Genomic DNA, 13144 nt, shown 5'->3' with positions numbered 1-13144 from the left:
CTCGTCTCAAAAAAGCAGGTATTATAGACTTCAGATGATTTATATGTTGTGTGAATATATCTCAGTAAAATCGAATTAAAACCAAAACTGCAGTGGTGTACTAGGCCAGGGATATTCTCAACACAGGACTGTAGCTTCCTGGCATGACTCTAAGGCACCACCAGTGACCAGTTACCTCATTCTCTTTCAGATCTGGATCTGTAGAAATGTTTATTAGCATGGCAAGTTGCTCACAGACATTTTTAGGTAACAGCAATTTTGTACTATGTGATTTTGAGGCAGGTTAGATAGGGGAGGAGATGCACATGCCTACACAGCCCCCCTCCCCCCAAAACCTAGCCATTACTCAGGTCGGCACCTGAAAAAAAAAAAAAAGTGCCTCTCCTCAGTCCTTATTAGCATAGCCTGAGGGGGAAGGGCACCTCCATGTCCTTATAATGCAAGGAGCCTGGTCTCAGACTGCTTCTAGAACTTCCCCTGCAGAATGCCCATGCTCGTCTTCGAGTGTGTACCTCTGCTGCACGTTAAAGGTTTGAGCTGTACACACTGGCCAAGTCCTTGGATTCTCTGGCTGATCACAGTGACTAGTTCTTAAGTTCTTTCCTGCAGCTGAGTGAAGAATCTTTACAGTGTCAGCCCCTGGTGGGGTCTCAACTTCTCCGACAACTCCCAGGGCGGTCCGGCTTCAATTTACTTTAATAAAACACTGATCCTTTTTAACACTGCTTCAAGTACCCAGCCTCAGGACTGGGTGTTGCCTTGCCCTGCCCCAGCCCCTCCACAAACCTCCTGCCAAGTGATGGACTGCTGACTACCTCTGAGGATAACTCCCAGAATTCTGGCTTCTGTGGAAACACAGCCTCCTCCTGGCAGTTCCTGGCCCCTTAAAACTGCATCGCGCCCATTCACTTACCGCAGTTCCTTCACTCTACTGCTTTGTAAGTAGAGTTTACTCACAAATGAACATACACTTAAACAATATGCTGTTTAGTCTTGTTTATTTTTGAGCTCTATAAAAAATGCTGTTATATAGTTTTCTAGCACTTCTTTTTCCACTCAATATTATGTTTCCAAGATGACCCACTGTTGCACAAAGCTGGAGTTCATACACTTTCAGACTGAGCTATAATGTACCATCGTCTGAATATAACAATTATTCTGTACTTTATACACACTTGTTGAGGGATTTAGGAATTGTTTCTCCTTTTTTGCTATCATAAACAATGTCATGTGATGAAAAATAGTATTATGCATCTTTTGGCATCTTTGTGATAAACCTTCAGCAATGTTGCAGCCATTTGTGGCCATTTAGGAATTTGGGGGGGATTTCAGCCCCTCCCCCCATCATATCATCTCTTCTATTTCTTCATGTCCACTCGTCAGTGAGCAGGAGAGGGCCATGTCAGCCTGGCGGAGGCCCAGCTAGCAGAGGGACACAGAGGTGGCCCCACCCAGCCAAGAAGCTGCCCACAGGGGAAGCAAGCAGGACAGAGGAGGCCCCAGTCCAGGCCCTGCTCAGAAGGCTCCCACGGCTCCCCATCACCTAGAGGCCAGCTTTCAGTGCCCCCACAAGCTCCCCACCAGCCACCTTCAGGCCCCACCTTTCCTCCCCATGTACCATCCCCTGCCAGTTCATCCCTTGCCAGCCCTTGGTCACTTGGGCCCTTCACAGGCCTGTACCCCATAACACACAATCCGGTCACTTCTCCACCTGCAGGGTTGACCTAAAATGCTACCTCTTCTGGGAAGCCTTCCCTGGTCCACTCCCCCTCCCATCCTCACTTGGCTCCCAGGACTCCTGGGAGAGAGCTCAGCGATTCACACATGTGTAGCAGTGTTTACGGGGGTGCCTGCACCTCCTGGGCCGTGAACTCTTAGAAAGGCTCTGTGCTGTGGGTCCCGCCCTGCGTCTACTGCCCAGCAGGCGCTTAGGGATTGCCCAGACACCAATCCCTCAGCCTCATGCAGCCTAGCGGCCCGAGGTGCTGAGAGTCAGGTGCTACAGGCAGCAAGCAGCCCCCTGGGCTACCTAGCCTACCCCAGGCAGCTGTCATCTGCTCCAGCACTGATGAAATGTGTTCGAGACAATAGGCTTCCCTTACAAATCACACCAACACAAAGCTGTCCATACAAAGGGTACAGGGTTAGGCCCTGTGACCTCAGGGCTCTTCCTACTCTGAGCCTCCAGGGGTTTCCCCCTGGGGTAGGAGATGGTATCCAGTGGGGTTTACAGAGCAGCTGGGCCCTGTAGACTCCATCACCTGGACCTGAAGGCAAAAGAGCACATCCCTGGCCACCTTCCTGCTGGAAACCACCCTGCAATTTCTCAGCTGAGCCCAGGTCGGGCCCTGCCCTCCTCCCCTCCGGGACCCACATCCTGTCTGCCTGCCCTGGAATACATCCCTCTGCTTCCACACTGTGTCTTTTCTTGTTAGGAAGCCCCAAGTCTTCGGTCAAAAGTCACCTCCACTGCTGCAGAAGTAAGGGCCATGGAATCAGAAATTTGGATCTTTACTCAAGACCTACTTTAGGGAGAAATGAAGGGAACTGGACTCCAGGGGGGAAGGGACAGTCACCCAGCAGGGTGGGGCACGAAGCTACTCCAGGCTCTCTATCACACACACAACACCCCGATCCCCACCCCACCCCAAAGGCACACTCACACCTTTTTGGGTCCACAGAAGAGGGATGTTCTGTACACACAGGTAAACAAACTTCAGAAGGCTGATTATATACACTTGAAAAGAGCCACAAATATGCACTTTGAGACAAGAGTTAGAGGGAACAAGGTCAAATAAACCTGGACAGAGACTGAGACACAAACTTGAAAAGAAGTATTCATCTTAGTACTGTTCAAAAATACAAAGAGGAGCATGACACTGCATCTCTGAATAGGGAAGCAGAGTCCCTCCTGTTAGCTGGGGACTTCCATCCCATACGATCATGGAGGGGCTGGCTTCAGCCTGACCACCCTGCTGAAAAGTACAAACCCCAAGTCTGCACTCCCCACCCTTCCTCTGCTCCCCCATTCCCCCCACTGCACACACCTCCTGCTGACATGCTGTGTGACATTCTTAGGCTATGGATGAGATGCATCCGCCCCAGGTGAACGGACGCCCCACGAGAACAGGGGCTTGGACTGCTTCCTCTGTGTCTTTAAGCAGTGCCTGGCACACAGCGGGCTCCCAGGAGCTCCGGAAGGACAGGATAGCTGCCATTTCCCTCCCCGAGCTCGCGGAGCCATGAGTGCTTCTGGCATTCCTCTGCTTGCAAGACCCTCCAGTCAATCTCTTCTGCTGAGTGACTGCTGTATACAGGGCTTACACAGCCCAAGGTGGGGGGTGGGGAGTGAGGGCAGTGGAGAAATGAAAAAGTGGCCAATGCAGATCTATAAGGAAGTGGAATTCAGAGTCTTTTGGGTTTGAAGTGAGAACAAAGGCATAAAGGAGAGGACCCACAGAACCAGCTCTCACCCCTCTGTGTGCCCAACAACTGGATGATACTTTCGAGCAGGGCTCTCCCTGTGGGCTGGCCGACTTGAAGAAGAGACTGCTGGATCTGCTCTTCGTATCCCTCACACAGACGTGGCCCAGGGCTGGGCCCAGAAACGTCTACTGTCTGGGAAGGGGGCAGTGGGTGACGGCCAGGTCTCCGGAGACCATCAGCCCGCCCTGCCTCTCCCAGATGTGCCCCACAGTGCCAGCAAGGCAATTCAGAGTTCAGAGAACAGCATTTTATTTTAAGGCTTGATTTTTTTCCCATGATTATCTACAAATTCTTCCAAGATTGTGTCGTCTTCCTCAATACTGACCAGGACCTTCTTGCCCACCAGATTAAAGATGTCTTCTGGGGGATAGCCTTTGGGCTCACCCACCTTCACAGTGAGCATATCCAGTGTTAGAACGGTGCCTTCTGGAATCTTGACCTTAGCCACAACAGACTTGCCCAGCTGCAAACAAAGTTAAAACTCAGTAACAGCCTCACAGAAGTTGCTACCACACACCTGCTTTAGACCCAAGATCCCTGGTCAGTTTTCAAAAGGTACTTTGAGAGCAGGGATCTTTGTCCCCCAAGGTGCCATGAGGGTGTCTTGTGTCCGGCAGTGACAGGGCCAGTGTGAATAGATTCGGAGACTCAGAGGAGGGGCCATTACCACCAAGTGCAAAGGAAAGGGCTCAGGCTACACAGCCGAACAGAGCCAGGTACAAATTCCAGCTCAGTGGTTACAAGCTTTGTGATCTCAGACTAGGCTTTAGCCACTTGGTAAAGTGGGACATCATGGAGCCTCTGTCCTGCCAGGCAACATGAGAATTCAAAGTAATAATGGATACATTTATAATGTGCCTGAAGCACAGAATGCCCTTGATACATGAAAATGACAATAACTTCTCTCAAGACTGAGTTCAACTTTTCATTTTCAACCTGGGGAAAGAGAGGCCCACATAGGGCATGTGGTTTGGCCAAGGCTGCAGCAGCCAGGGGGAGAGCCTAGGATTGCTGAGTCCCCAGCCACTGCTCTCCAGGACGTGGAGCTGACTCCATGCTGCTGGTAAACAGGCACGTGGAGGTCCCACTCAGGGAGTGTGATCCGTTACTCAGAGGACGTGAAAGAGGCCTCCAGGGTCAGGGAGGCAGGACAGGCAGGAGACAGGAAAGAAGGCTACCCAAAGCTCACAGCCAGCATCTCCTAAGGCTTTGCCATAAATGCCATTAAAATGATGTTATACCCTCAATCTTTCCAGGTAAGGACCAGGGATGAATTCTCCTTGGGATTTAATATCAGGAAAAAATGTCTGCCAACTTTTGATTACCAGATTAGGCAACCAATGGAATTTCACTTTTTGCTTATCATGGAACCAGGAGGCTCAGAACCAAATTAAGTGCTCAACTGCTCTAACTCTCCTTTCCAAATTCTGCCATAATTTTCTTCCATTTCTTCTAAGCAACAGCTTGTTTCTTTTGACTGTTTTAATTCTTCAGCATCTTTAATTTGGTGGGAAACAGGTCGGGCATCCACCAGGAATACATGAAGACTGCGCCCCACACACGCCGGCCACTTGACCTCCACCTGGCCCAGGCAGCCTGCCGCAGAGCAGCAGTGGCCGTACTGCTGCAGTTCTGGCACACCTGGCCTGTGGCTCAGAGGCCAAGACAGGTCTAGGGCATGCCTACCAAGAAGCCCAGATGGTTAGTCCAGCAGAGCTGCTGGCCTCACTGCTCCTGTCTGAAGGTCACTTGCTGCGCAGACCCAGCTGCCCCTCAGGGAATATATGCATCCATACCTACCAGCCCAGTGGTGACCCGCTGCCCCGTCCATCCCCTCACTCACACAGGGGGTCCCTGATGCCTCCAGGCCCCCTCTGCCTGAATGTCCCTTCCTTTGGGCTTACCTCCTCCAAGAGACCCCAGAATGGGCCTATCCCAGTGCCTCACAAGGGGGCTACCACCACCTCCCAGACTCCCTTACATCTCCTGAGGTCTTGGGGCCCTTGCTGGAAACTTCCACCACCATCCCAGTGGCCCAGGGAAACTGCGAACATTCCACTGAAGCAGTAAGTTTCTCCTGTGCTAATCTGAGGCCAGAGGGGTCAGGGCTGTGTCTCTTCATGCTCTCAGCAGCCCGGCCACGGCTAGGCTGTGCTGACCTGACCACCCAGAGCAGCAGGGTCAGGAGGAACCCACCTTCGTGTTGCAGGCTATCTCACAGGGCAGCAGTTGCTTGGTCGGGGAGCCCAGGGCCCTCTCCACGAGGCGCACCGACCGCACCAGCTCGGCCAGCTCCCCAGGCTCCAGCGACGCTGCATGGTCACTTCCCTTCCAGGTCTTGTCCAAAGTGATGTGGCGCTCTAGCACCTTGGCCCCCAGGGCCACTGCAGCCACAGATATAGCTATACCTGTCTCGTGCCCTGAATAGCCAATAGGAATGTCAGGAAAAAGCTTCTGATACTCCTAAAAACAGAAAAAGCCGAAAAAAAGAGGAAAGGGCTAAATAACATGGTGCTTTATGCATACACTGCAGAGTTGGGCAGCCCTGGGTTTGAATTCCCATTTAGCTTGTCTAGTGTTACTGAAAATGTACAAAAAGCATTTAGCATGCTGCAAATGCTCAAAACACCATGGCTACTGCAAGCATTAGGGATGCATTTCAATAATGCTTCCCGCTGCACACACCCTTAGGAATAGCAACAGAGCTGTAACTGAATGCCTAAACCCCTTCAACAAGCATCAGTCCCATTTAACTAGCCTGAGCTGCTGAAAGTAAGAGTGCTATATGCATAAATACCATCAAAAATAGATAGAGCTGGACCACAAAACAACCTCTTGGTGGAAATGCTAAATAATTAAGTAACTAATTATCTATACTTCCCTAAAGTCAACAAAAGACATTCTAAGGCAGGTGAGCCTGGTTAGTGAGGGCGTCCAGAAAGCCTCAGTCCAGCAGGCAGATGCGAGCAGGCGTTAATAAAAGATGGGACAGGTGGGTGGCAAAGGCCCTGAAAGCCAGGCTGAAGGGTGCATGGTGGAGACGGAAATGTGGGCTGGGAGGGTGTAAAGGCTCCTGTAACAGGGTGGGCCGAAGTGACCAAGAGAGGACCTGACTCCTGCTCGGGGGAAGGAAGGGAAAGGGGCACTGGACATACTGAGAAAGAAATGCAAAGGCTAAATCTGGAACTGCATAACTACATGGTAATTGCTGAGGGCGGGAATCACAGGGGATGCTCACTTTCTAAACTGTATATTTCATAGTTGTTTGAATTCTTTTTTAGCATACACTTGTGTTTAAATTAAAAAAAAAAAAAAGAAAGAAAGACTATCAGGGCTGGGAGAACATTTAGACAAAAAGATAATGATTCTAGTTTTCAAAAAGGCTAAAAAAATTTTTTAAGTTAAGTGTGAAGCTTGTGTGGCAAATGTAAAAAAGGTTACCCTGTCAAGGAAAACACCAGGATACTCAAAAACTACTAAAAGGGAAGTATAAAAGGAAAACTGGTTTATTGCAGTATCAGGGTTAAAAGTGTATATATATTTTAAAACTAGAATCCCACTGATGTTACCATAGTGTTTTTGTACAGTTACATACACACGTGTACACACACATACATACATATGATGGTCAGCCTGGCTAGGTTTTGGTGTCCAGCTGCTTGGCCAGCCACTGCACTGCTTGTCATTGTGAGGAGATTACAAAATGGGATTTGCACTAAAAGACAAAGGATGGGGGGGGGCACTGTCCAGGTTCTAGTCCCAGTGCTGCCACAGAGTTGCTATGGGATCTCAGACAAATATGTCCCTTCCCCTTTGGGACTGGACTTCACCATCTATAAAATGAGGGAGGAGGCAGCAAACTCCTGAGAGAGAGAAAGCTCCCTCAAGGCTGTTACTGCAACCAGTTTGAACCTGAGGGATGCAGGAAATAACAGGTCCAGCAAATCTCACAGAGTAGGGAGAGCAGATGCCTCAGGAAGGCCTCCTGCAGCTCAGCAGAACAGACAGGCAGAGGCACACTAAGAAGGGCTAAGAGCCAGCAACTCCCAGGAAGGGGCCTCTAATGGCTGACACACAGGAGTAAAGATGACGTATACCAAGACAACTGTGAGACCCCACCTTAAATTTTAAAATGGGTGAACTTAAGATTGGTTTTTAAAAAGTCAATTTACAATCCTGTTCTTTAGGGTGCATATGCTTCCTTAGCTGCCTGGTGGGTCCCGTGAGATTCTACAACACCAAGACCATTAAAAGACGTTCCGATTACGAAGTACATCTTGGGTGGCTAGGATTTTGGTTAGGAAAGCAGCTCCGTCTTCCCCACAGTAAATGGCCCAAGAAAAGCCATTTTTGCTGGGGCCCAGTCAGATAGCAAGCTCCCCCCACCCCGCCTCGCCCTCACCGAGATGACCCGCAGGTTGGCGTCCTCAGGCTGCAGCGGGTAGGCGCTGGTGCACTGGAGGAAGCAGAAGTTGGGGTTGAGGGGTTTCACGATCTCGTAGACCTGCTTCATGGTACCCATGGACTGCATCCCACTGGAGATCACCATCGGGCGGCCTGCAGAGCCCACACCAACACCATCACGCCCTACTGCCTTCTCAAGACGTGACAGTGAGGAAATACAGGAATATAAAGCTGGCCATTCTAACCATTTTTAAGCCTACAATTCAGGGATATTAATTATATTCAGAAGGCTGTGCAACCATCACCTCCATCCATTTCCAAAATGTTTTCGTCACCTCAAACAGAACCTCTGTCCCATTCCTGCTTTCTGTAACCTCCAATCTACTTTCTGTCTCTATCAATTTGCCTATTTTAGATATTCGTGTAAATGGAATCACATAACATTTGTCTTTTTGAGTCTGGCTTCTTTCACTCAGCATGATGTCTTCCAGGTGCATCCAATGTCATCACAGATACCAGAATTTCATTCTCCCTTGAGGCTAAATTACATTCCAATGGCTTTGTTTTTAGGGGTTCTGGCTCTCAGTCCAACACAGCCCCACTGTCTGCCTTCTGATGTCACTCAACTCCACAAGCATCTCCTAAGAATGGCACCAGCCACTGTGGGGGGACCTGAGATGGGCCCAGGAAAACGCAGACTTGGGCTGTACTGCTGTTCAGCAAGATGGACTGCAGTCCGGAGATGCAGGGACTGTGCACTCCTCAGGGGAGCAGGAGTACCTTGTCCCACGAAGGGGCTGCCCAGACGGGCTGAACGCAGAGCCAGGCCAAGCGAAGAAGCGAGTATGAGGCCCAGAGGGGCCACTTCCTCGCATGGCCTGGGGCTCAGACTACCTCCAGACTCCATATGCCTTGTCTACGGAAAAAGTATCAACACGAAAATACTAAGACCTGAGTTGCTTCAATCCCAGCATTGTTACAAGGACCCAATGTGATCACTCATGTTATAAAACTATTTTCCAAACTGTAAGGTGCTGTCTAGACATTAGGTATTATAATATACCCTGAGAATATTTCTTAAAGTCAGTGTTTCGTTCAAGAATTTTTAAAAAATGTCCTATCTTTAATTTCTTTCAAGTTAGTACATTAAAAACTGGAAGTATCTTGCTGATTTAATCTGAAAGTTTGGCTTCATGAGATCTAATTCAAAGTGGGTTGTCACTAAAGAAATAAAAACATGAAGGTTTGGACTCCCTCAGATTTTAGTACGAAAAGTAGACACCTACTCACCTTTTTTGGCTGTCTTCTCCAGATAAGGGAAATTATTAGTGTCCCCAGATCCAACTTTGAAAAACGGAACATTCAGCTCGTGCAGAAACTCAACTGCCATCTACAAAAATCAGAGAGGGCACTCTGTTACCCCACTGTCCAAACACCCTGTCCTCCTGGCAGGTGAGGAGGAGTAGGCAGACCGGAAGTCCCTCCCGTGAGCCAGCCCACAGAGACTGCCTCAGCAGGCCGAGACTCGCCCCCAGGCATTTCTACTCGTAGTCCAGCATTCCCTACGGGTTCCACCCAGCCAATGGTACAAGTAAATGGAGCTCTGGCAACTAAGTTCCAGGAAAGAATCGGAGCCCTAGCCAGACCCTTCCCACCCCAGGGGCCCCAAAGCCCAGGAATCAGAAGCAGAGGGTGGTGACAGGATCTTGGCCCAGAAAACCAGGCAGTGAGAGAGTAAATGTCCCTCCAAGATTTTACCCCTTACCCAGGGCCAATGGGTCAGGAAAGAAGCCCTATCAATCCATGCCAAAACCAGGAACCATGGAGCATTTCATGGTCCAGCCAACACAGGCTGATCCACAGCTGGCAGAGCCATGCTGCCCAGAGAAAAACAAATTTCAGTCACTTTTCTCACACACACATCACTGGGTGAGGCTCCCTGTCTAGCTGCCTTAAACTTCCTTATCTGGGATTCCTCAGCTAAGACCAAGGTGTCAGCAATTAGAGAAATCAGAAGACAGACCACAAAGTATGAGTACATCTTAGCTTTCAGCATTCATGTTACAAGGATCCCAAAAGACTACCTATTACTATTTTTTGAACTGAAAATGAAAATCAGAACTGAAGAGAGTCAACATCCCTGTGTTTCCAAATATCTCAGTTCAGTCTTAGATTTCAGATGTAAATTTGAAAGACTTGTTCTAGGCTAGTGCTTCTGAAACTTCACTAAATGCTTTCCCAGGGATCCTGTGAGAATGAAATGCAAACTCCCACGCCGTCAGCCTAGGACGGGGCTGAGCGTCCGCCTTTCCAAGAGAGTCCCAGGTAATGTGGATGGTACTGGGGAGGGGACCAGAGTGGCAGGAGCTCCCCAGAAGTCCAGAGGCCAAGGGGGTGGTGAGGCACAGCAGAAGGCCTGCAGCCCGCAGGCGCTTTCATCAACCACGGCCACCCATGCTTCGCTCTACCTTCCCGCTAGGCCGAAGGGCCCTCTGTCCTCGCTGCACGCAGAGAACCTTCCCTGGATGGAAATGCTCTAAGCACGTGCGCTCAGAGCCACCGGAAAGCCAGGAAGAGTGGTTGGGTCACCAGTTTGGTCTAGGGGCTGCTGTCTGGGGTGGCCCAAAAGCCACCCACCTCCAGGTGCCACCGCCTCTTCCCAGCCTTAGTTCTTCCTTATGATGGTTAAAATGTTCATATGTCAACCTGGCTTGGTGGCGGTGTCCACTTGTTCGGTAAGCACAAACCGGCCTGAGCGTTCCTGTGAGGGTAGTTTGTGGACTTCAACCATTAGTCAGTTGGTTGCACCTACGGCTGATGGCATCTACAATTAGCAAAGGAGACGTTCTCCAGCAATGGGAGACAAATCATCCAAGCACTCGAAGGCCTTAAAGGCAGCCCAGAGGGGTTCAGCAGTCAGAAGGGAGAATTTCCACCTTGACTTCAGCCAGCCAGCTTCTCCTGGGGAATTTAATGGAAACCTCCAGCAGAGCTGCAGCTTGCAGCCTGCTCTACAGAATTTGGACTTGCCAATCCCCTTGGTTGTGTGAACGAATTCCTATAAAAAATCTCATATTTACACATACACACCCTGTCAGTTCTGTTTCCTAGGGGAACTTGGTAAATATGTCCCTCTTCTCTCTTTTCCCTTTCTTATTTTTCTGCTTTTCTTACTATCTCACACTGTCCTTTTGCTTATACGTCTCTCACACTGGTAGCCAGCCCCAAAGCGGAACTGAAAACAGGCATTTCTACTATGTGTATTGAACAAAGGCTAATTCTCCCAGCCTACTCACTCTATCTGGCAGGTGAAGAAAAGGCTTTTTATTTAGAGGGAGAAGTAACCCTATACCCCGTCCTTTTATATATAATGTTCACCCTGTGGGAAACTGGTTTATGATGAGAAAGCCCCCAGACACCCCCAGGGGCACAGATGGATGAACTCACTCCAGGAGCCGCAGGCAGGGAGGGGGCCGGGGACAGAGCAGACGATGGACACTCACCCACAGAGGTGCTAAGGGCTGCAAGGAGCTGTCATTTTCCCGTGAGGGTGAAAGGGGCAGGTCACTGCTCTGCAGTCTCCCAGGGAGCCACCCCCGCCTAGTGGCTATTTAGAAAATTGCCACTTCGGGTGACTCCCTGCCTTCAGTTACTTGGCAGACCCCACCCTTTCAGGGTGCCCCCTTCCCTCGGCCCAGTCCTCTCTCCCCTAGGGGTGTGATGCCAAGGGGTAGTAGCTTGATGCCCTGTGCCGCGGCAAAGCCTCTCAGAGTCTGTCTGGAAGGAGCTCAGCCCCGTTTGACCTACTGCAGGCACCAAGTGGGGCTAAATGCACAGAAAAGTCCCATCAAACACATCTGCACACAGCTCACTTTGCAGGGTGCCAATGAGTAAACCTGTTTAATTTCTTTTGCATGGTAACGTGTATCTAATGTAAATTTTGCCATTTTAACCATTTTTAAGTGTACGATTCAGTGGCATTAGTATTTAAAGATTGTGCCACCAGGGCGGGACATGGTGGTTCAGCAGGCAGTGTTCTCTCGTCTGCTGTGCTGGAGACCCGGGTTCGATTTCCGGTACCTGCACATGTTAAAAAAAAAAAAAAGCGTCCTGATTGAACAAAGGTTGTGCTACCAATGCCACCACCCATTACCAAATGCCGTTTCTCTTGTGTCCGGCTTATTTCTGATGGCAAAATGCCTTCAAGGGTCGCCCACATTGTGGCTTGGGTTGGAGCTTCTGTCGTTTATGGGTGACTCATCTTCCCTTGCATGGATTAACCCATTTTGTTCATCCATCATCTATCCATGGGCAATTGGGTTGTTTCTACCTTCTGGTTACTGTTGAACTTTTTAAAGCAGGTATTCCCCAAACTCATTTAACTCAGAACCCTTATTTATTTGGGGAGGGGGGACTTAAGTGATTCTAAATTGATTAATTAGTGAGGCTGGACAATACGTACCACAGAGCCCCCTTCCCATCCCGTGTCCTGTGAGGAACTTTGGGAACCAGCAATCTCAGGGCTGACAGAACAGAGAGGACCGGCAGGGGTCTTTCCAAAGCTCCTTCCTCCCCGTCAGCTTTTGGGTCCTGTAGGAAAGGACAGAGGCCCTGGTGACGAGTGGGGGAACAGTGAGGGCAACATCACCTGTAGCGGTTATTCTTTGTCCCAAAAAGAATCGGAACAAAAAACTTTTGACACAAAGTGAGAAAGCAAGGAAGTCTCTGTTCCAAGAGAGAGCCCTCGAGTTTATTTTCTACTAACTAGCTATTTATTGGGTAAAGGGGCCGTCTGGAGTTAATCTATCCATTGAACACCGGTTTCCCTTGAGGAGGGATCTTTAATTTTAAGAACAAAGCATAATTTTCCCATCAGAAGGAGGATATGTTCCAGATAAGCAAATACCACAGTTCGGCAAAGCAGACAGATATGCAAGGGACACAACAAAGCAGACAAAACTCTAAAGCTGTTTTCAGTTTAACAAACAGGCAGACAAGTGCAGTGGTTTTCCACTGCTTGAGGACACGCTAACACAGGGCAAGCTCACAGATGCTTTAACCTCGTCCTTCCCACAGAACAGGAGGCAGCGGGGCTCCCCGGGCTGAGGACGGGGGCGGGGGGCAGAGCCAGGAAGGGCTCAGCTCGCCAGCAGCCCCGGGGCCTGGCAGGACAGAAGCAGGAGCCCTGCGTCTGGGGAAAGGAAGAGCAGGAAAGAGGGCCTCGCGGGGGCCAGAACCAGAACAGTCGTTTATG

General features: G+C 49.8%; 1 protein-coding gene across 1 annotated transcript in view; it reads right to left on the bottom strand.

The window, feature by feature from the left end:
* Nucleotides 1–3711: 3711 nt before the first annotated feature.
* NANS (N-acetylneuraminate synthase) overlaps nt 3712–13144 on the bottom strand; it is a 44305-nt gene continuing 34872 nt past the window's right edge. Inside the window, exons 3-6 of the mRNA XM_077140135.1 lie at nt 9181–9280; nt 7889–8043; nt 5683–5949; nt 3712–3949 (exon numbers count right to left, since the gene is read on the bottom strand). Of these exons, the coding sequence (XP_076996250.1) occupies nt 3740–3949; nt 5683–5949; nt 7889–8043; nt 9181–9280 (732 nt within the window). The 3' untranslated portion in view covers nt 3712–3739. The remainder of the gene's footprint in view (nt 3950–5682; nt 5950–7888; nt 8044–9180; nt 9281–13144) is intronic.

Source organism: Tamandua tetradactyla, chromosome 2 (assembly GCF_023851605.1).
Source record: "Tamandua tetradactyla isolate mTamTet1 chromosome 2, mTamTet1.pri, whole genome shotgun sequence".
NCBI lineage: Eukaryota > Metazoa > Chordata > Mammalia > Pilosa > Myrmecophagidae > Tamandua > Tamandua tetradactyla.
The sequence above is the reverse complement of the archived record's forward strand: the minus strand, read 5'-3'. Positions and strand labels throughout refer to the sequence as shown.